The sequence below is a fragment of the Puntigrus tetrazona genome, chromosome 10 (genome assembly GCF_018831695.1).
Source record: "Puntigrus tetrazona isolate hp1 chromosome 10, ASM1883169v1, whole genome shotgun sequence".
Lineage (NCBI taxonomy): Eukaryota > Metazoa > Chordata > Actinopteri > Cypriniformes > Cyprinidae > Puntigrus > Puntigrus tetrazona.
Window position 1 is genome coordinate 3,695,178 of NC_056708.1, and position 24,837 is coordinate 3,720,014.

The 24,837-nt window shown below is 34.9% G+C and overlaps 2 protein-coding genes across 2 annotated transcripts in view; both read left to right on the forward strand.

Moving 5' to 3' along the window:
• Positions 1 to 2,363: 2,363 nt before the first annotated feature.
• Positions 2,364 to 13,137, forward strand: sptlc1 (serine palmitoyltransferase, long chain base subunit 1). Its single transcript, XM_043251083.1, is given in 16 exon segments — positions 2,364 to 2,442; positions 3,111 to 3,218; positions 4,189 to 4,283; positions 4,426 to 4,519; positions 5,286 to 5,358; positions 5,435 to 5,567; positions 5,665 to 5,794; positions 6,228 to 6,242; positions 6,244 to 6,318; positions 7,497 to 7,604; positions 7,692 to 7,787; positions 9,654 to 9,750; positions 11,320 to 11,374; positions 11,586 to 11,703; positions 12,254 to 12,327; positions 12,416 to 13,137. Coding segments are annotated over 16 exon segments (1,419 nt in total). The 5' UTR covers positions 2,364 to 2,388; the 3' UTR covers positions 12,510 to 13,137.
• Positions 13,138 to 14,488: 1,351 nt separating this feature from the next.
• The window catches only part of ror2 (receptor tyrosine kinase-like orphan receptor 2), a 58,008-nt gene continuing 47,659 nt past the window's right edge, over positions 14,489 to 24,837 (forward strand). Inside the window, exon 1 of the mRNA XM_043250336.1 lies at positions 14,489 to 14,828. Coding sequence (XP_043106271.1) covers positions 14,753 to 14,828 — 76 coding nt within the window. The 5' untranslated portion in view covers positions 14,489 to 14,752. The remainder of the gene's footprint in view (positions 14,829 to 24,837) is intronic.

Sequence of the window (24,837 nt, forward strand, 5' to 3'; positions counted from 1 at the left end):
TATCATAAAGGGTTAAATTCCTTTTAGCTGCTTGGTATTTTTGTGCTGTTTTAACAAGGCCTGCTGTGTCATAGTGAATATTTGCCGGATGAAAATGTAGAATCTTCAGATATCGACTTTGAGAAAGTCAAAAGATGACTTGTATTTGATATGTTATAAATGCAAGTACATTCCCATGTTGGTTTTAACATGCTAAATGTATCTGTGCATCGGTTCCTGTTAACTCTATAGTCTTTTCTCAAGTGCTTTATGTTTGTATATACCGTGCCACGATTCTCCCTTAAATTATTTCCCCTGTTTTGCTCCTGTTGTGTTTTGTTCTTTGTTTTGCTGGCATGTCCGTCTTGGGGCGACTACGCGCTATGTTCAGAGATCTCTGTCGGTGCGTTTTCAGTAAAGACGGGGAGCTTTACGGGTGTGGAAATTGCACCAGATGGTATGCAAATGTGACCTGTGTCACATTTAAATGGACAATAATTTAATCTATAATCCACACCTTCAAAGCACATCTCACTCACAGAGGTTTCTCTGGTTTGTAACCCTAAGCAATCACCCATCAGGCACCATTTTAAAGAGACAGTTCACCCAAAAATGCGAATTCTATCATCATTAACTCGCCTTCATGTTGTTCCAAACTTGTATAAGTTTCTTCTGTTGACCACAAGAGCAGATATACTGACGAATGTGTGCAACCAACAGTATAAATGTGTGTTTCTGACTACCATAGTGCTGTGTTTCCATGCTATAGCAGTCAATGGGGACCAGTTTGGTTACACACATTTTTTTTGTGTTTTGCAAACCTCTTGCGTACTTAATTTTTGGGGGTGAGCTGTCCCTTTAAGGACTTGTTCTTGAAAGAAAAGCATACGAAAGCGAATGTCTCATGTAAATTGTCGCCGTGTTCTTGCTTCATGAACGAGGCTCGGAGCGGATATATGTGACGCTCAAGACATTGAGAAGCCTATCATGGTGTTTTTTTTTATTTCACTGCGATATTATTTAATGTGTGGCCAAAGTGTTGTCAACCAACATGCAATACATGACAATAAATCTACTCTCTGCCTTTGTTTTACTACGGATGGGTTTCAGCATCAGGGAAACAAGCTCAGCTTTGTTGATGTCAGATACATTTTTTTGGTACCCGTGTTATTTGACATTGTGTCAGTTGGTCGATTACCCAATGTGTTCTGTCGAAATAAATTTTTTTTACATTCATTATTGCTCGAAGGACTTTTTACTTATTTTTGCTAAATATTTGAGATGTTTAATCGGGTGGAAAATAAACTTTACAGATTTAATATGGTGAATGATATAATTAATTTTAAATGTAGACATTTAAAATTATTTTAAATCTTTTTAAATTTTATTTTATCTTTTAAGTTTATTAATAAGGCATCCGTAATGATAAAGCTGCTTTTCTGTTAAAGAAAGACTTACAAATTAATAAATCGATCTGTGAAACATACGTAAGAATAATAAATGTCAGATAATCTTAAATGACAGTTTTTAAAAATTTCTTGTACTCATCAAGGCTGCATTCATATATTATAGACTACAGTAAATGCAGTAATAAAAACTAATATTGCCATATTCTTTTTCTATATGAATATGTTTTAAATTGTGATTTATTTCTGTGACGCAAACCTAAATTTTCAGCATCATTACTCAAGTCTTCAGTGTCATGATCCATCAGAAATCACCCTAATAGGCTGATTTGCTGCTCTAGAAACATGTATTATTATTATCAGTGTTTATTATAAGCATGCAGTGCTGCTTCATGTTTTTGTGGAAACTGTGATACATTTTGTCAGGATTCTCTGGTAAATAGTTTAAACAGCTGGCCGGGGAACGTAATGATCCCTGTGTTTTTGGCCTGAGGTTAAATAATGAACTCATGACACACTGACCCAACAGAAACAAAGCAGTATAAATGACATTAGCCCGTATGTTTACAAGCTCAGCCATCATGTGCAGACTGTCATCTGACACAGTTATCTCCTTTTTCATTCTGTGCCACTAGCTGAAATAAAACGGGCGGGAAATATGAAAACTGGACATGTGAGACATTTTTATTCGCACTGTCATTGCGTTATTAATTACACATAAAGTAGCACAGGTACATAGAAATTGCCAACCATACCTCAAAATGGCGTCTGGCTTTGTGGTCTGGCTGGGTGACAAACGTTAGTGTATGTCAGACTCACACAGAAAGTGAAATTTAACGAAGTCTCAATTTTTATTTATTTATCTAAACACATTTATCTGCCCTAATGGGGGGAAAAACGCGCGCACGAAGATTGCGCTGACGCTAATCTTCCACGCGGTGGCGCCTCGGATTAATCAGGAAGGCACGCGCGCGCGCGCGCGCGGTCACGTGACTCAGTCAAAATGGCGTCGGGGCAACAGTGGGTGTTGGTAGAGATGGTGCAAGCTTTTTACGAGGTAACTACAACTTTCTTGTTTTGTTTTTTTTATTTTTCAGTCAGTGGAAATATCGACAGGCTCTGTCGAATGTATTCATTTAAACAGCTCCTCGCTCTGTGAATGTTTTTGGCTTTGTTCCACGTGTAATCGTAAGTATTGTCATAATGTAACTCCAGGAAGCGCAGGGAACAGTATTAAACGAGAGTCAGTCAGACAGGTGACACTTACTCACAGAAATATACATTTACTCCATCAGCCCCAGTGATTGTAAGAGTTCTACTTAAAAATGTAAGCTTTAGAGAACTGTGTTTCATTTTGTGGCTAATTCCCAGTCATTGTAGTTACCACAGCTCTAATAGTATTTTGTGTGAATGGATTAAATTGTATTTATGGGCAGTGTGCTGTTTATTCTCAATGCTGTAGCTCCATTTATATTTTTTTCTGTCTTATGATCCGTGATTAAACTGTCAACAACCCTGTAAAATGTATTTTTCCCTTTAAAAGGCATATATTATTTTGTTTGTGGCAGAGTAAAGATGTATTGGAGAAGTGAGCACCAGAAACCAAGGGATAAAATGTGTTTCCTCTACAATACGTCTCACAGTTAAAAATGTTCATGTAGAATGAATCTGAAGTTCATTTATTGAACCGTTGCTGTTTTTGTTCTTGTTATTTTTTTCTTCTAGGCACCAGCATATCATTTGATTTTAGAAGGTATCCTCATTTTATGGATTATCAGACTGCTGTTTTCCAAAACATATAAACTTCAGGAAAGATCAGACCTCACAGAAAAGGTGAGGAACCCATTATGCACATTACATATCACTTATTTATGATCTAGTTCATTTTGTAATATATGTGTGTTTGTTGATTGAAGCAACCACTGTTCAAAAGTTGGGTGTTTGTAAGTTTAAAAGTGTCTTTTGTTTACCAAGGCTCCATACTTCAGACATCATTCTAATATGCTGATTTTCTCCTCAATTATTATTACACATATTTGTGGAAACGGTGATGCATGTTTTTTAAGATACTTTTATAAATAAAAACTGAATTTGTGTGTCCTATTCTACACATTTTCTATCCAAGTAAAGCAACAAACTGTCAAGACCTGTGGGGCTTTTTTCATTATCGTTAATAAAATGCTGTATGTTTATCTTTTAAATATTAATGTGAATTATGCATTTGCTGTTAGCACTACAGAACTTTAATCGATAATTCATCCAAACAAAAATCTGCACTAGATCGATACCAAAGAGAAAATGATATCTACCAACAATGTAGAAATTAATAAAAGTTAATAACACTATTAAGTGATGTTTATGACGTTACATGAACTATGAATGAACAGTACTTCTACAGCATTTATTAAAATGAATTTTAATTTCAGCATTTGCTAATGCATTTTGAAAATTAAGTTTTGTTTGTTTACATTAGTTAATGCATGGGTGAACTAACAAACAAACAATGAATGACAGCATTTTTATTGACTAATAAATTCTAACTAATGTTAACTAATACATTAACTAATTGTATACACCTAATTGTAAAGGGTTGCCATCTATTTTAACATAATAAAAATATTACAAAATGTTCAAATATTACTGTTGATTGTCAGTTGGTATTAGATTATGTTGAAATAAAACAATTAAATAAGTCAACAGATCCAACTTTTTATTAAAATAATGTATCAGCAGATGTTGAAATCAACAGATTGTTAGTTCAGGTTCAGTAATATAACTCCCGTAAAATTTCTGTGTATTTCAGGAGAAAGAGGAGTTGATTGAGGAGTGGCAGCCTGAGCCGCTGGTTCCCCCCGTATCTAAAGACCACCCTTCCCTTAATTATGATGTAGTCACTGGGTACGTCTTCAGCGAGCGGAGACATTTTTGAATAATTCTCTCATTTGAATCCTTGTGCATCTTTCACAGTTCTGTCTGCTGAGTGTGGTATAATAATCACTGTGTGCTGACTGAAGGGCCTGTTTTTTTTGTTTTTTTACAGGCCTCCAAGCCACAAAATCATTGTAAATGGGAAAGAGTGCATTAACTTTGCCTCATTTAACTTCCTGGGTCTGCTCGACAACGAGCGCGTAAAGGTTTGTAGCATTATGAGCCCTTTTCCATTCGCAGTTTACTCACATCACAGCTGCTCCTCATTGTAATGTGCTGTTTGCTCTTTAATGCTAAATACAGCTTGATGAATAAAAATATCAGTGCTGGATTTGATTTGGAAGGCGTCATTTAAATGGTACTTATGCTTAGCAGCTGTAAGACTTTTTAATGTTTTTTAAATGCATGTGCCAAGGCTGCAGTTATTAGATTAAAAACAGTGAAACTGAAGTGTGGTTACAGTTAAAAATAACTAAATCTGTTATTATGTAATTTTATAGAATTTTAGCATCATTGATTCACATGATCCTTAAGAAATCAGTCTAATGTGTTATGATTTGCTGTTCAATTATATATTTCTAATTATTATCAATGTTAAAAAAAAATTTTTTTTTAATAAATATTTAAACTATGAATGGCAGATATTTATATTTAACTTACTGATGGTAAGTTATCGCATCTAAAAAAAAATTTTTATGTCTACATAATAACTATAACTATGTATACGTGTATATATATATATATATATATATATATATATATATATATATATATATATAAACAAACACATGCATTCGCATATATATATTAAAGAAAAAAGTTATATATAAAATTGTGATTAACTCAATAGTTGTGATTAACTCAATAAGGCATGTCAATGGTGAATAACGTTTGTTATGTTTTAAAATCTTTCCGCACATTAACAAAAGCATTAACCCCCAGAGTCTTACAGTGCTGTTCATTTGTTTTCAGTTGAAGGCATTGTCGTCGCTAAAAAAATACGGTGTGGGAACATGTGGACCAAGAGGCTTCTATGGGACCTTCGGTTTGTAGATTTATCATCTGAAGTGTTTGTCCGTCACGTGTTACTGCTGAGTTTACAGCACTGAAATGTTTCACAGATGTTCATCTGGAGTTGGAGGAGCGATTGGCGAAGTTCATGAGAACAGAGGAAGCCATTATCTACTCGTACGGCTTCGCCACCATCGCCAGTGCCATTCCAGCATACTCCAAGAGAGGAGACATCATCTTTGTGTAAGATCCTGCTAAACCCCAGCAGCCTTTTCACAGAACGCTGCCTCCTCCAGCAGATGAAGAAGCCCTGATGTGTCTGTCACTCTTGCTTTCTCAGCGACGAGGCGGCGTGTTTCTCCATTCAGAAAGGCTTGCAGGCTTCACGCAGCTTCATCAAATACTTCAAACACAACGATATGGAGGATCTTGAGCGCCTCCTGAAGGAGCAGGAGATTGAAGATCAGAAGGTGAGGAGGGGATTTGACCAGCTGACACTGAAGGCAGATTCAGAGTCATCAAGATTTTAAATTAAATAAATTATAAATAAATTGTTAAATAATTAAAGTCATAAATAATTACGTAAATTAATAACTGATATTTAATTTTGAGTACTCCATGGAAACATATTATGCAGTATATAAATAATACTAACTTGACTTTTAGGGTAGCACTTAATTTTACAGTGTCCTTCTTACATCTTACATTTACTTACTATAGTAAATTAAATTATGCATACTTACAGACGAATAAAGTGCAGTAGGATTTACATTTACATGATTTATTTATGCTAACAGCCTCTCAAAAGTCTCTAGCAGTCTATAGCATTTGATGTATGATGTTTCCGTATGCAGGTATACACGCTTGTTTATTAATTCCTATTGTTTTTGTGCTTTTCTTAAGAATCCACGTAAGGCGAAAAGTAATCCGGCGGTTCATTGTCGTTGAGGGACTCTATATCAACACTGCAGATCTCTGTCCACTGCCTGAACTGGTAAGAGAGCTTTTTAAAAATGTTTCCTTTTTAATAAATTTGCTAAATTATGACAAGTCAGTTTTTTTTTTGCTTTATGTGACCCTGGAGCTCAACAGCAGTCATAAGTAGCACAAGTGTGTTTGTAACAATAGCCAATTATACATTGTATGGGTCAAAATTCTTATTCATTAAAAATATATGTAAATTTACCATCGTAAATATATAAAACCTTAATTTTTGATTAGTGGTATGTGTGGATAAGTGCATTTAGATAACTTTAAAGGTGCTTTATTTGTATTTTGAATATATATATATATATATATATATATATATATATATATATATATATATATATATATATATATATATATATATATATATATATATATATATATATAAAAAGAAAAAGAGTTTACTTATTTTACTTAAACACACATTAAGTATTTAAACTTATTACTGGTTTTGTGGTCCAGAGTCACATATGGTATAGTGTATAAGCTGAAACATCAAAATATGAAAGGAAAAAAAAAATCCTTTCTCAAAGCTCTGTTTGTCATCAGTTTGCTAAGGAAAGCTTCATTAATACACTAAAAAAATAATAAAATGGTGCTGGATTGACTTTGAAACAAGTTTCTCTCACAAATTGTAATTTCCAAGAGACACATTGATTTAGTTCACCCAAAAAGAAAATTATGCTACCCTCATGTTGTTTCAAACCCGTTATACTTTTGTTCATCTTTATAACGCAATTTTATTTATTTTTTTCTTCCATTTCTGTTCCTCCATTAAAAATCTATTCACCCAAAACTCTGACGCTTCAAAACATTCATTAAGAGATTTAAATAAATCCATATGAATTTAGCTATTTAATAAATGTCTTCTGAAGAGACACATTCACAGATTTACATTTTAGTCACATGTATATAGGAGTTTAAAGATAAATGAAAGTCTAATGTAATGACATAAAGATGAGTAAACGGTGACAGAATTTTACTTTTTGGTTAAATTGTTCCTTTAAAAGTGAAAAGAGAAAGTACTATGTTTTCTTGTAAAACATGAAAAGCTATATATATATATATATATATAAGCTTTTATACACACACACACACACACACACACACACACACACACACACGTTTGAAGTACTCCTATTTCTATATTGTAAATATTCCACATGGACTGGTCTTTTTTTTCAGGTAAAACTGAAGTACAAATATAAAGTGCGAATCTTTCTAGAGGAGAGCATGTCATTCGGAGTGCTTGGAGAACATGGAAGAGGAGTCACGGAGCATTTTGGGGTCAACGTATGTCGTATAAACTTCTCTACAGTTTCAGGAACTCGGGTGTAAAATAACCAATCGGCAAAACCTACATGCGTGTTTTAATTTCAGATTGATGATATTGACCTCATCAGCGCCAACATGGAGAATGCGCTGGCGTCCATCGGAGGTTTCTGCTGTGGGCGATCATTCGTTATCGATCATCAGGTATGATTAGCAATAACCGATCTGCATACTTTCTAAAATGACAGAGTGTCTGCTACAGCTTTCCATTCAAGACTGCTTCATCTTAGCGCAGGGCATTGGAACGATTTTATAGTCTGAAGTCAGAGATTACATAGGAATATCCTGCATCTGACTTTGAATGGAAGCCAGAAAGCACAAATCCCAGCTCTAGCCTAATTTTTATTTATATCACCTGAGGCTTGCCGTTCATTTTTCCAGACGATCATTTTGACTCTCTGTACGTACATCTGTGAATAGGGGATGTGTTTACAGCAAATACTGGGAACCCAAAATAACCTAAAATATTCTTTAAACTTAATACTTGGTGTTGGGTTTGTCTTTGTATTCCGTAAGCAAAGGATTTTATTAGTCAGTGTATGTTTGACATGCGGTACTCAAAAGGTTTGACTTTCTGGTTATTGTATAAATGATCAAAAGAAGTTTCCTTTGATGTATATTTCTATACACGTGGTTTCTATATTCTGAAGATAAAACGGTAATTATACACATATGCGTTTTCTAAATCTGACATAAGACCACAATTATCCTCATGTAACCTATAGTCACTGAAATACGATCCAGATCCCTTGAAAAACAGAAGATCTTGCTTTAGTATTCATGCCTGTTAAATAACAGTTTCTTCGGACTATCTAAGCGTTTGGTAATCGAAAGGAATGCTCTGATCGGACACATGCATTTTTTTGACACCCGAAGTCCTGTGACAAGTGATTTATTCCTTTCTTTGCCTGTTTGACTTTCGCTTAAGTTCGCTTGTGAATCACACGGATCGTATCAGATCCGTTCTTCCCTTTAACGATGCGAAGGAAGTGAATCCACACGCTCTATTTAAACGCATATGGAGCGTCAATGATCTGAGCGGCATGTGCAGATTTTCACACGGTCACTTTCACTGAAGAGAAAACAGTTGCTCTAGAAAAGTTACAAACACGACAAATGACACGTTTTAGTCTTGAAATGCATAATAAGCAGCAGCAATTACGAAACTTTAAGTAAAATATAATATTAAAATAAAAACATTTAATTTTTTTATATCATCATAAAGAACAATTTTAATATGCCAGTGAATTAATGGCCATATTTCTTGTTTGGTATTGACACAGTCTAGTTACTTGGAAAAATGGCCCTTAAGACTCAAAAATCAATAACTTAATGCGATAACCTCCACATTAGTCCAATTTTGGTAAAGATTTGACCATTAGTACTAATTTGTTTTCGCCCAAAGATGATTAAATAACAAGTGTTACACAGATCCAGTAGTTTATGATCGTATAATGGATATTGCTGGTTTTAATGAATTTATTGTTGGACTGCGCATGGAAAGTTACAAGCACATTTAAAATGCATCACTTTATAACTGCATCTTTATCATTCCAAAAAATAAATAACAAATTGGGTTGCGAGATTAAAACTTATCTTGTTTATATTTTACTCGGTCGCTTGCATCATTTGTAAAGTTACATTTTACATTCAGTCGTTTGGCAGATGCTTTCATCCAAAGTCACTTACAACTGAAGACAATGGAAGCAATCAAAATCAACAAGAGACCAAGTGCAAGTGCTGTAAGAAGTCTCAGTTAGATTAGTGCAGTACACGTAGCAAGATAAAAAACTGAAAGAATAGAAAAAGATTAGGTTTTTTTCTCCTAACTCATATCTGAATCATTGTAGGCCACAAAGCTTTATTTAAATCCATGTTGTATAGCCTAGAATGATCCTTCACTGCTCGCCTTTTTAACAAAGATTTTCTGTTTTCATAAATATGGCACTAAAAAATTAGCGTTAATGTGTGAATTAGTGATTGATTATGGATGTTTTGTCATGTCGTCAGCGTCTGTCAGGTCAGGGTTACTGTTTCTCAGCGTCTCTTCCACCTATGCTGGCTGCTGCTGCTATCGAAGCCCTCAACATCATGGAAGAAGATCTAGGTAACATTTACATTAACAAAAGCAAATGCATGGTTTTATGTTTTGCAGGTGTTTAGTAAATTATTACCTTTTTCACTTGATAAAGCTACCTCCTCATATATTGAATTATGTGATCTAAGATGACTGGGCGTTTCTTTTTCTGGCTAAGTGTTTCCATGAACTGAATTGGCTGGATTTTAAAGAGACCCTCTGGTGATCAGTTGATCCAAACCATATGCAGCGACACTCAAACATACTTTTTGATAGAAAAGGGGCATTATTTTTAACCATATATGCTACGCCAGTATTACTATTATTATTATTATTAGTCACTTTTAGAATCCACTGTTTGTCTCTGAGCTTATTAGTGTGACATGAATGCATGCTATGAAGGGTTCCTACTTGATTTGTAAAAATACAGATTTGGATTTTCCAGGTCTGGAGAAGTATGGAAAAATATTTCAGTTTCCAGACTTTGGCCCCCCCGTTTAGTTTATAGAACATAAGGATTTAATGAAAATAAATGTGTTGTTTAAAAAGTCAGATTTCATGGTAGCTGTTTAGTGATGGCAAATATACACTTTTTGATTAGGCTAAAATCAGCTTTTGTATCCGTTAAAGAGACGCAAGGCCTTTAAAATATTGCATACTGCCCTAATAAAAGTCACATTTGAAACTTGGCTTTTTTTTTTATTTTTATTTATTATATAGACCCTTGAACTTGGCTAATTTAGGGTACTTTTTTAAATTGGGCATATTAGTATTACTAATACAATACAGTACAATAAGAAAAGCCACATTTTGAGCATGTAGATCTGTTAATTCATGTGCTCTTGTTTTATTCATAGTGATGCACAAAGGAAATAGATTATATAAAACTAGAAATTGTATTGTGTAAGCATGGAAAAAAACATCAATAATTTCCCAAGGGCACAAAAAAAATTCTTGTGTGTATTTTTATTCTTATTATTTTTATGTGATCTGAGATTTTGGATATTTGAGCCTGGTTTAAAGTTATTTTAAAAAAGCTATTTTAAAAAGTTTTTAAAATAGAAAACGTATAGCACCCCTGGTTGTGATTTGGCTCTGATGGCTCTCTCAGTGGGAATCGATTGGAGGTCAGCTGACATAAACACGTCACATTAGAGTGTGTGGATCGAGACCAGTCTCACTCATGCCAACAACAGCTCATTATCCGCTCAGTCTTGATCTGTAGATCCCCGTTACATGTTTTTAAGCCCAAAACATACTCGTATGCAAACAAAAACAGAATGATAAACTGCAAGTGTGCTGTCTCAGTGTACATGATGTGCATTCTTGCATTACTGTGACCTTAAACCAGAGAAACAGACCTCAGTACTGAAGAGTGTCGTGGGATTTTCTCAAAACGTCTGTGCCATGAAATCATGTAATATTCAGATCGATGATGATGATGCTGGTTGACGCTGCGGCACTTTGCAGATTCCCTTTGTTTACTTTTGAATGCAACAGGACGAAAATTTAGTTGAATTAACATGCATTCACTTTCTTGTGTAGAGCATGTTTTGGGCAAAATATCACATTAATTGCTTCATTTCTTTTCATTTTCAGGCCTTTTCAGGGTGTTACAGGATAAGTGCAAACATGTCCACAAAGCACTACAGGGGCAAGTCCATTTTATCTTTTATTTCATGAAAAAGAAAAAAACGAAACAATCTATAAAATCAGCGTTATGCAAATGATCAAGAGCAATAGTAATCTAAATGGCAGATGTCTTGTGCCCGTGAATTAGAAGTCATTCCTGACCTCATACATCAGTGGGCTGCTCGTGTTTTTTGTGGACGTTGTTGATGATATCCCTGGTGATTTTTCTGCAGGACTCCAGGGCTGAAGGTCGTCGGGGAGCCTTTAGCTCCTGCTCTTCACCTGCAGCTGGAAAACAGCACTGGATCCAGAACAAATGACCTGAAGCTGCTCCGAGCAATTGTCGATTACGTATGTTACAAAAGCAGATCACACAAAACAGGGCATATGCATCGCTGATGACATTCCTAGAAATCACTAATATGGTTTATCTGTGTTTTGCAAGCCATCTTGGGTTAGAATAAAATAAATTAATAATGCTATTTGACATTTGCATTTCTGCCTCATTCTGTTATACGAAACCGGGTCACGGTGCAATGTTGAATTGAATACATGATGCTCCAGTATTCAATAATAATTACATTACTTTTTTTATGAATAAATAGAATAGAAGAACTAGTTTGATTGTAGGCTGCTTATGCGTGCCAAGAACTTAACTGTTCAATATTGAATGTTTACAACAATTTTTAAGCATGGCTCGTCACAATTTAGAGTTGGAATTGCCAGTTTTTAATTTTAATTGCAATTAATGAACTATATAACCAGAGAAAGTTTTTACCATTTTAATCGCTTCAAATGTTATGAAAATGTTATGCTTTTTTTTGGTAGAGAAATATCTTAAAGGCAATTGTGAATGCATGTGCTTTAAAAAATAATCTCGTGTTTTTGGCCATTTCCGTAGAGTTTGGAAAGACGGATCGCACTCACTTTGGCTCGATACCTGGACAAAGAAGAGCGTTTCCTTCCACCTCCAAGGTGTTTAGCTTTGAGCTGTTTTATTAATACGAAATCAATGAAATCACGCTTAGCTGTAAGGCTGATTTTTTTGGGTTTGTGTCCTCAGCATCAGAATCGTGGTGACCGTCGAGCAGACGCAGGACGAGATGGAGAAAGCAGCGCAGTGCATTCGAGAAGCAGCAGCGAAGATCCTGATATGACGAGCACAAAGCATTAAACGTGAGATCAGACGTGACGTGAGAGCCATTGCGCCTGATGGTTCGATGACCTTTGACCCTGAAGACCTCGAATGGATGGATACACCGATTGAACCTGTTTGTATTGTATTTATGTTGTCCATACCTGCTGTACAGATAATGTTGATTACTTTAGTCTTCATTTCACATTGAAATAAACGCAGCGCTGGTTCTTCCCGCTGCTTGGAGTCGGTGTGCACCATCAAACCTATTTATGTCTCGGATAATGATGGGAGATCTTGACTAATCAACAATAAATATGCCATTTAAAAAAAAAAAAAAGAATTATTTTATAAAAAGTAATTTTTATATACACTAATATTTACATTCCTTTGTTACCTTTGACCAAAGAGTTGCTTCTTTACACTTGAAAATCGTTTCACAGTCTTTATGCACTGTATATGAGTTTGTTTGTGATTCATATATTCTGAATAATGCGGTTATTTTGACTGTTTTGGTAACTCGTGCACTGTGAATGCACTGGGTCAGGAGTGTTGAATTCGGTCTGGTTTTGAATCTGTCATTTTTGTCAAATTGTAATTTTTTTTTTTTTAAATCAATTTCAAGAATAAAAGACCTTTCAGCCTTTAAATAGTGTTCTTGTGTTATCTTTTTCATTTCCAATCAAAACTTTCCTTAACGAATCATATTCGAAACCTACAATGCCTTTTTTAAAAGTAAATAAATGAGAATAACTAATTGTTGGCCATATTTCAAGATAAACACGTACTGGACAGAAGCGCTTTAGCTTTACTTAATTATCCGGACATTATTTTTGTTTTAAATCATGTGAAACTCAAATATCATCAAGCTTTTAAAATTTTAGCTTTGTTTATTTGATTACTTCTCAATCATTTATCCCAGCAACAAATATATATATGCATCTTATGTAAGTAACCAGTATACCTTTAAGATCTCATCACAAGTTTTCTCAAGACAATTTTTTTTCTCCATTAAATGTGCCATATAAAATCCTTGTATAGCAAGCATGATGTTCACCAAAACACTTATTTTATTTTAGTGCTGTCGAACGATTAATCACATCCAAAATAAAGGCTTTTGTTTACACAATGTGTGTATATTGCGTATATTTATTGTGTATATATAAACACAAATGCATGCAAGTATTCATGAATAGTATGTTTAAATGTAAAATATATTTATATAATATAAAATATAAGTATATGCATGTAAATATTTTCAAAACATTTACTGTATGTGTGTGTACACAGATGTATGTTGTAAACTAAAAATTTTATTTTGGATACAATCACGTAGTGTCGAGTAGTCATTTGACAGCACTTATGTACTTGTTGTCAAAAGCTTCCTTAAAAATAGATAATACATTTTCTTTAATTATATGTCACACTTTACATTGAAACATTGAAAACAAGCATGAAACCTCTTTTTTTAAGAACTGGATTTTATGAATTTTAACAGATTTTATTGAATACTTATTTTCTTGATTTTATTCACACGTTTTAATATCAATGCCAAAACATTTGCACTGCTTAAAATTGCGTACAGTTTTTTTTCTGGATTCCTTAATTAATAAAAAAAATTATTTTGGATGCAATTAACAAAACACTAAAAAAAAAAAAAAAAAAAACAGCATTCGTTTGAAATATAAATGCATCCCAGAATTTTTTTTAATACAAAATACTTTTTTATAATTTTTTTAACCACTAGGTGTCGTGTTTTTTCAAGGTTATCAAACTTCTAATCCCATTTCCAATTCTCTAATCCTACTATGGCTAGAAATTCCCGGTTAACCTCCTCGGAGCTTCGTGACACGTGACCTCTTTAATATTCATTAGCCAATCAACGTTGGCGTTCCAGCAAATCGAGCGGAGCTGCTGATTGAGCCTAATGAATATTAATGAGCTGCGCCTTTGCCGTAGTAGGATTCGACGGGTCCGTCCTACGTCACGAGGAGCCGGAGTTACTCGTTCGCTTTTCTATTAGGAGACTTCGGGACACTTGAACGGGATCAACGGCGGTCGACGAACACCTTTCGATTGAGCGGGATGAAACGCGTTATTCTTTTGCAAACGAACCGTCAAAAAGAGTTTAATTCACTGCACACTTGAGACAAAACGCGCTTTGTTCGCACGCGCAAACTTGCTTATCACTTGTGGAGCGGTCTGGAAGTTTAAACGCACAGATTCCCAAAATCCAGCCGCATCAGAGGAGCGTTCCCAGTAAGGATGTACACACTGAGGATTACAAGCAGAACTCATCTGTTGCTCATATCCATCCTCCTCACAACATTCACACACACAGGTAAGACTTTCCTACGGTTATTACTAGCTTTTTAAAACGTGGTTGTGTTTTTTTGTGCTTGGAGAAATTATTATTATTATTTTTTTAAATCTATGGGAAAGCGTTTTTTTCCCCCCTTCACAACACTCTTTTCATGAAGTTTACACACTAAGTTAATTTCAAACCTCCAAGCAAAGAAATGCTTCATTAAAGTCAGGTTTAAGAAATTGAAGACGCCTAAATGTTGCATTCCAGTTCCGCCTGCTTGAAAACATGATTTATTATCGCAAGAATATGCCTTTGGTCATATTTTGTGCTCCGCAATTGAATACATTGTAATTGAATGTAATGCACCATTGCTTCGCTTTGATATAAGCACCGTTTTCTGCTTGTGACACTTAAAAAAAAGTCAGGTTCAATTGATGTTAACGTTACACCGGAGCCGTCGGGTTTGTTTGTTGAAACTGGCTGTTGATAATCAGATGCATATTTTTGGGAGTGATTTCTTGTTAATTCATTTCCCTCCCTGCGGGGAGGAGGTGACAGATGTTGAGATTTCCTGTTTTGAATTTGCGCTCTTTTTTTTTGGCCATTTGGCTGGGGTTTAAAGGGGGATGGGACGTTCCTTGGTGTCTCCTGCAAACTTTATCACCCCGCGTTAAAACTTTGCTTTTGAGATTGTGGGCCTGGAGCAGTGCAGGGGCCGAGCTCGTTATCGATCAGGCGTTCCTGCACGCACAGCACCACGTGACCGGTTCGCGTTTTCAGTCGTGCGAATTTTGTTCTGCACGTTTTGAGTACAACTACTTTTACCTCAGACGTGAACGCGCTTTGTGCCTGTGTAGATGCGAGAAGTAGGACAGTGGAAAAACGAGATATTCGGATGTTTAAAACAAAAAAAAGTATTTATTTATTAAATAGACGGGTTTTTAAACCGCCACGTTCTGTGAGAACGGCGCAGAATGGGAACGTTTGAAAAAGGGGGCGTGTGCGCCATAAGTTTTTGTAGTTTTATCTAAAATTTAAAATATCGAAAAAAGTTTTTCTTTCTCAAAACTTAACAACAGTGACTAAAACGTTGAAATGAGAACGTAAAAACAGTTTCGGAATATTAATAAAAAATCACCAATCGATGACAGTTGAGATTTGCTGTATTGTATATACTGTATGTTGACTGTATGTGAATGTAATGTATACAGATGAAGTTGGGTTTAATGTGTGACCCCTGGAGCGCAAAAGTATCATAGCACAGGTATACAGGTAGCAATAGCCAACTATACATTGTTTGTCCAAATTATTTACTTTTTTTTGCCAAAATCATTAGGATATTAAGCAAATATAATGTTCCCTTAACTATTATGTTCCTGAAAACTAGCTAAATAAATAGTTCAAACCAACCCAGCTGGTTTAAACTGGTTTTAGCTGGTCTCCCAGCCTAAACGGCTAAAGAGGTGGCCAGAGCCTCTTTAAAACCAGCCCGCAGACCAGATTAACGGAGCGCATTGTGTTGAGTCTTTATCATACCCTGGATTGTCGTCATTGCTCATTTTCTGTCTTGATGGGGGTGGCTGTGTTTCTGCCTGTCAGCAGGAGGCCGAACTCCTCTGACTCACACTTTCAACCATCAAAAAGGTGCAGGAGATCTTCTGCAAGCCCATTGACATGCTAATTGATTCACTTGCTAATAAGAGTCCCTGAAGCCACAGACAACCGAATCAGCTTCAAACAATGCAGAGCCTTGACAGAGTAGTGTGCTTGTGTTTTCAAACAGTCAGGTCTTTATTTGCAGATCCTTCACTGTAATGCCTTCTCCTTTGAGCTTAATGCCTGCTCCTTTCGGCCTTTGCATATTTACACTTTCGAGTTTTTGGAGGTTAACGTTGAATGAACGTGTTAATCATTATAAAACAAAAGGGGTTGGTGTAAGGCAGGGGTTCTAAACTATTTTCAAACTCCCTCCAAATATCACGAAGAAACACTTTGCTAAAATTTGAAGAGGGGAGTAAATTAAACGCAAATAATTAAAATATTTGTTTGTATTTTTAAACATATTATATTAACACAATTTTTGTAAATGAAAGTAAAAGTTAAGTAAAAAAAAAATCCACTTAAATTTTCCACAGACCTTAAAGTTCTTTTAAGGGGTCTTTAACAGTTAATATTAATTGTAGGAAGTGCTATTTTAGTATCACTGCCACTTCTTTATAGTTTTCACTTTTTCATATTTTAATAACTTTAATTTTTGTCGTTTTCATTTTTATTGTAATTTCATACAATTTTTTTAGTTTTTGTTTAAAAATGTTTTAATATTGTTTTCTAAACACTTCATATTTTTCTTAAATATACTTTTTGAATCTTTATTAATATTCATTCCCACTTTAGTTATTTTATTACAACACGTTAAAATGAATTTTATTTAAAGATTTTTGGCATCATGACAAAATGAGAATCTAGTGACTGTTTAAAATAATAATAATAATACAAATATTACTACTACAAATAGTAATAATAGAAATAATATAATTTAAAATGAGTAAAAAACAAAATTCAGGAGTAGGAATGTGTAACTGCTAAAAACAAACAAAATGTATACAAACTGGCCCAACAAATAAATAAATAAATAAATATATATATATATATATATATATATATATATATATATATATATATATATATATATATATATATATATATATATATATATATATATATATATTATATATATAATTTTTTTTTTTTTTTTTTTTTTTTTTTTTTTTTTCTTTTTTTTTGATATGATAAATGGCCTGAACTTTTCACGAGATCCACCCTGCTATACCTTGATGATCTTTCATCCGAAAAGTCCTGACTCAAAGTTAGGTTGTCCAGCAGAGATAGCAGGTTTGCCTTGATTTTTGAAACAAAGAGAAGCACGGTCTGTTATCCTGTTTTATGACTGTCTGTGGACTCCTGTGGGCAGAGCTGCTGTTGAGCTGTGAAATGAGCTGGACGTGATTGTAGAGTTAGCCAGAGTTCAGTCAGTTAATCCAGAGTTGACCAGGGCAAGAGGAAAATCTTCAAAGCAACCGTCAAAAAAAAAAAAAAATGCGCGGTAAGGCAGCTGATCCTTTAATACTTTTGGAAAGAGCCCGTTTAGCCATGGGAAAGACCTCATCAATTAGTGTGTGAAAATGACCCACGTTGTACTCCTTGATGTTAGTCATTCTGTAACCTTGTGAAATACGTTACAGAATATTACAGGAATAATATATTGAAAAAGTCATTACAATTGAATTAACTCCTATTATAATATGTATATGATTTATTCCTGTGATCAAAGCTATATTTTCAGCGTAATTACTCCAGTCTTCGGCTTCACATGATCCTCCAGAAATTATTCTAATATGCTGATTGTGTTTGTGTCTTTTATTGCTGTTGTGCAAAACTCACGAAGGCTTTTTCATGAACAGGAAGTTCACATTTTTTTTTCGTAACAAGGTAAAATGTACTGTCAGTTTTGATTATTTAAATGCATCCTTGTATTAATAAAAAAGCTTACAGAAGTTTTGAATGCAGTCCAAACTTAAGTTAAAGCAGTATTTTAATGATTTGTTGTTTGATATGTTTTAATTAAAAAAAGGAACAAATGAGGAAACATACCTATACATCTAAATCTATTATTTTAAATGTATTAAATTAAATAATATTAAATGGCTGATATGCTTTGGTTAGGATACCATGCACTTCCAGGCTTTATTCTGTATATTTATATAACTGATCAGTAAAAACAGACAGATCAAGGCTAGTATTAAAAATGCCATTTAAAGGCAATTGCAAGATGGAAACAAATGTGGAAAACCGAAATGGAAATGAGTTTTGGTGGACTGATGAATGCAAAGCAGATGATTGACGCGGTGGAGCTGATTCGGTGCAGCATCGGCCGCAGCAGATGAAAACGCTTTCACTGCTGTCCGTAGAAAGAGACATCAGAAAGAGGAAATACGTCCCTGACTGCCAAGCCAGTTAAGAGCGCTGCGGTCCGTGGTCGTGCTCGTGGAATGGAAATGTTTTTGTAACATTATTGAACCCTCGCATCCCTAATCCAAAGCATCTCTAATCAAAACATAGCAACAGAGTTCGGCACCAGCACTGTCCTTCGTGAAGAAGGCGGAGTTTGGAGGAAAACGGCACCGCTGTGGACCATAAGCCCATGCAGGAAGAAGATCTCAGTGGTGCATTTAATGGCGCAATGATGCTGGTAATAAAGCAGTGCTTACTGATAATCACATTAAATGAATGCTGTCTTACAGAGCTTGTTTAGTTATACTTTTATCCATAAAGGATGCATAAATTGATCAAAAGTGACTGTAAAGACACACACATACACACATATATATATATATATATATATATATATATATATATATATATATATATATATATATATATATATATATATATATATATATATATATAATATATATATATATATATATATATATTTCTACTCCTTAAGGAGTCATGAAAAATTGAAAAATACAATGGTTTCAAACGAAACATGAACACTGATAACAATTTAGAAATGTCCCTTGAGCAGCGAATCAGCATATTAAAATGATTTCAGTTAATCAATTACATTTTCACATACGCTGTGTTCCGAATTAATGAAATTCTAGTCACATTTATTCCAAGAACATTTTACCAGGCTGAAAGCCAAAACCTCCTTATATTCAGGTGTGCCAAATTATTATGCATGTTTTGATTTTTCAGGTAAAATGAGCCAAGAAAGAGATTGGACAAATGATTAAATGCCCAAGAGTAATGTAATACTAATGCAAAAATAGAATTTTAGCAGAGTAAGTACGACTGCTTTATGGACAGATAAGTTGTGAGTGACGCTTGAAGGAACAGCATCACATCCTCTTAAAGCACTGTTTGAAGAATTTATCTCGCAGAATCTAGCAGTAAGTATGGGGAGCTCTTATCCTGAAACGTCTGTCTCGCAGAGATCGACTGATACGAGCTCCTTAAACACACTGCCAGATTGTGGAACATAAATTCTTCACAGCGGTTCAAGAGGATGCGACGCTGTTCCTTCAGAAGTCATTCACAAGCTCTCTGTCCATAAAACCTATGAAAAATCTCGATGGATTTCACAACACTTCAGCATGTTACTCTTATTAAGAGAGGGTCATTTTCTTAGAATTTTAGACCCAAGCAAAATCTGTGAGAGCCTGAAACATGGCACTTGTGGAGACTCCAGTTCTGGAAAATGATGGAGCTGGAGACTAAATGGTTCCTGGTGGTTTCTCACCTAATTCTTGACATTAATTTTGAATTCTTCTTGCAGTTAATGTGTCTTTTCCTCTCCACCTGTTTTTTTTTTTTTTTTTGACTCTGCTCACCCAATGAGCATTTTGCTGCCCAATGTTCATTTCTTAACTGAACTAATTCTATTATTGCATTTAATAATTTGTAACTTTTAGTCCGAGTTCAATCTCTTTCTTGGCTCATTTTACCTGGAAAAACAAAGCATTGGTGAACATAAGACACATCAACCCCATTTTTTTTTTGTTGAAAGATTATATGCAATAGGTTGCTCAATAATGTAATACTATATCAAGTTCTTTGAAGTATAATCGAGCAACAGTATAAACTTTTATTGTGTAAAGTATAGAAAAATAATGCAAGTGATATCTTTTTTTTTGTTTTTGCCGAATCATACAATAAAATGTATTACTGTTTTGTAACTGTGACCGATATCTCTTGCATGCTGTATGGGTGTTTCATGCGTTAGTACATTAAGAGCGTGACTTTACGGTTGGCTCCATGTCGGCCCTCTCAGCAGCATGAAAACAAAACACTGTTTCATATTTTGATTCAGGTCAGTGACTTACACGATCGAGATGTTTATGGCTTTTCCTGTGTAATCTTTAACATATTACTTCTTTCTTCTTCCTCGCTCTGCAGTGCTTGGTTTTTTTTAAGCACTGACCTGATTAAAATGGAAAAAGAATTGCCCTTGAGCCATTTATTTGATACTGATTATTTAACCACATTAAGACAAAATATTTATTTTTATTTTTTCATTTTGATCAAAAGTGTAAGAAATTACGACCGAGCGGTTTGTTATTCTCCTAATTTTGCTCATTTTTGGCATAAAATAAACCAGATGTTTTGCAGCCTATTATGTATGCAAGTGCTTACCTACACTGTAAACTAAAAAAAAAAAATTACAGTAAAAATCGGCAGCTGTTACCAGAAATTTACCATTACAAATATGGTAGCGACATTTTGTTACTGCTAAAGCTGGTACACTACCATAAAATTATGTGTAATGTCCAATACAGTTTTTCATTGTGTGTATAGTACAACTTTGCTACCCATTTAACAGATTTTAACTGTAGCATTTTAATAGTCTTTTACTATTAAAATCGCATTAATTTTATTACAATGTAGACAAAAAGCTCCAGTCAATATTTAGAACATTTGAACAAATAATCACCTGTGTAGTGGTTGGATTGAAAATTATAAAATTTGATCTAATAATTATAAAATCCTGTTTCCACCACAGAATGAAAGTAATGGTAATTGCAAATTTTTATCTGACTTTTTTACTTTATACCTTACACTACTGAGGAAAAAAGTCAGGATTGTTTTAGAAACCTTTTTTTTTTTTTTTTTTTTTTTTTTTTTTACTTTACTACTATTTTTTACTCCGAATTGCTGACTTTTTTTTTTTTCTCAGAAATTTAAGTTTGTATCTCACAGTTCCGACATACAAGAAAAAAGTCTGAATTATGACAGAGAAAGTCTCAATTACATTTGCTGGCTGAAACAGGCTTCCATAGATAATGGCCTCATTGTCATTTAAAAAAAAAAAGTTTGGTTGTTATATAAATTTTCCACCATTTTGTTCCATTCCTTGATTTTTGTGGCCATCAGTGGACTATATATCTGCTCATATTTTGCGTCAGGCATATGCTCAGCAGTGTGATAAACAGCCTCTCTGCTGTGTGCCAAACATGTCCTGGAATTGTTCTTTAAGTGCCTGTTTTTGGACGTCTTTAATGTGACTCCCACACCTATGATTTTCCTTGACAGCTTAAGGACCCCGATTCGTCCAAACGCCACATTACACCAACAAGGTGACATTTTTCCAGAGGCCACCCAGAGTTAGATCAGAAATAAACTATAACATTGAGCAGAGACTCGGTACTTCAGCACTAATCTCTCCTTGGAGGAGAAGGACATTAATGCGGTTGCCTTCTGTTGGAAAATTGGCCTGCATCTCCGTCTCTGGTGCCACTTTGCTGCTTATGTTGGAGTTATTTTTTTTTTCCACTTTGCATGACAGATAAAAATAAGCTATCAGACAAAAAGTGAAATGCTTATTCATGCTTACACGTCGTATTCACATGGCAGCGTTAAGCTGTTTTTTTTTTTATTATTATTAGCTCAGCCAAATGCATTTTGAGAAAACCGGAGCGTACTCGGATTGATCAATGCCGGGGATTTGAACTTTATGCAAACAAACAGGTGTGGCGAAAAAAATCTACAGATCTACACTCGAAGAATATCACATTTAATATAAGTTTTTGGAATGAGAATTAAAAAATGTAAGGCAACCAACTTATTTTTTGTGCGAGATTTGAGTTTTCTCAAATTCGTTGTATAAGATTTCTCACCTTATTCTTTATTTATAGTTGACGTGTATGCATGTGTAAGTATTCATTTATACTGTTATGAAGATTTGATTTGCATTGCAAGCTTTTTGAATTTTACTTTTTGCCATTTAAATACCATGTAAAATTAGTTTTTGCTTAATTTGGGCCTTTTAATCAATTTTACTGCTCCGGTATGAGCTCAGTGTTCTTATACCACATGAGCCATAACTGCTTCATCTATCAAATAATATTAAAAACGCATGCAATTTAAATGTATAAAGGTTCCATAACCTGTTCAGTGGCAAAAAATGAAATAATATTCCGTCTGTTATTTCATATGTCAGGCTTTACTGGGTTAAACGCCTCCGAGCTGCCATTGGCCCTTTTTGTTTAGCTGTTCAGAAAAAGTGTAGCATCGAAATGTTCATAAACGTTATTCGTCAGCTATTGAGCCTCTTGGAGTGCATCAGAGCCTCAGCGATGACAGAGGATCGTTCAGTTCCTGTGGAGCTCTAAGCCACTTCGCTCAGTAACTGTTTAAGTGCAAGTTCTGGCAGGAACTTCTGTCAGGGCTTTGGACATTTGAGTCTGAGGAATGAAACCGTACCTGTAAAACATCAGCGCGTTTTATTTAGTCCAAATTTGAATGGAACAAACATATATTTCGTGAGGTGTGAATCCTGCTGGGCAAAGCGCAGGGTAAAGCAGCTGTGCGCCTCCATAAATATCACTCGATGTGTTTAGATGAGGAAATGGCCGATCCTCTAGCTGATGTGTTTTCAGAAACTGTAAGAAACTGCCTTTAATCTAGTGCCTTGTAAGATGTTAATCAACAGCACTTGTTTGTGCATGACCCTTGCTGTGTGTGTGTGCCTGTGTGTGTGTGTGTGTGTGTGTGCGTGCGTGCCTACAGGCCATGTTTGCAGGCGTTGGTAAAGAGAAAGAGGGTCAGAAAGCTGTGTGCTCAAAAGGGAGGGTTGTGGGTGTAACTTGCAAATATGGATAATGTAAGATTGTAGAATAAAGATGACTTTTAGGATATGACATTGAACAAACGTCCGTTGAACTCAATGTTCATACCAAGACATTTAAAAAAAAAAAAAAAAGTGTTACTGCTATCTGGGATATTTATTTTCTCTCTATTTTTTACATTTATGGAAAGCATTCCTAAAGCTAACCTGAACTATGAATTTTTTTACTTACAGTCATAAACTGTAAGAATGGGCATGCTTTTGTTCCCCATTTTTATTTTCGAGGAGTAAAAAGAAAACTTCTGTGAGGTGGTATACTCCTTTTAATTTATAGATTTTTTTTTTAACCTCAACAGACTGAAGTAGTACAGAACCAAAAATAAAATTCATCTTTAAGAAGGTAGAACATTGCCATCTGTTACGTGAACCAATGGCAGTTTGATTGTTTTTAATGCAATAGTTCATCTAAAAATAAAAAATCTATTACAATATCTCTTGTCCTCAGCTCATCCAAGATGTAGATCAGGAGAAATGTAGCATCGCTTCACTGTCTCTGCAGTGGATGGGTGCCATCAGTTAATCCACAAGTAATCCTCGACACCCGTCATCAGTTAATGTCTCAAGAAGAAGTGAAAATCTGCGCGTACAGTACTTCTTCCAGTAAACTTTCCTGTCGGCTCTCGCATCAAGATCCACCCACATATCTGTTTAGAGCCGTTTTGGCTGCTTTGGCTCGTAAATGGTGCTTGATCTGTGCAGATTCTGTCCTGATTCAAACCCGACAAGAGTTTCTGGAATATTTAAGAGTTAAAAACACTAATGATTTCTTAAAATGTTAGCCGATGAACCGGAGTGGTGTGGATTATTGCGATTTGGTTTTTATCAGATGTTTTATTTTTGGGTGAGTGATTCCTTTTTTACGAAGTTGTTAACCACTGAATCAAACTCCCAACTTTATCCAGATTTAGTCTGAAGTATATTGAGGCCTTTGCCAATGCACCCAGTACTCCTGTAAAGTGAAATCTAATTTTGCCCCTAATCCTGCATAATTATATCATAAACCATCATGTTGAAGACGTAACAATGAGTTGCATATAGCTGAAGCGGTCAAAAACCGGAGACCAATGTTTCAGTGCGCATTTAATAGAAAATATCTATTGTTATGTATGGCACTTAAATAAGACATTTGTAATTCCTTTAGATCATGCATGCTAAAAGGAATTTGCGAAACGTTCTTCTCTCGACCTCTCCCACAGGAAAAGAAACAAACGCCTAGCTCGCCCGTCCAGATATAGTTATCGTTTGTGATCTTTACGCCTTCATGAATCAGGGGATCTGTAGAGAAGCTCGCCGTCGAAGCTGCTGGAGAAATGAAATGTGTTCTGGCCGTCAGCCAGCGACAGATCTGTGCGC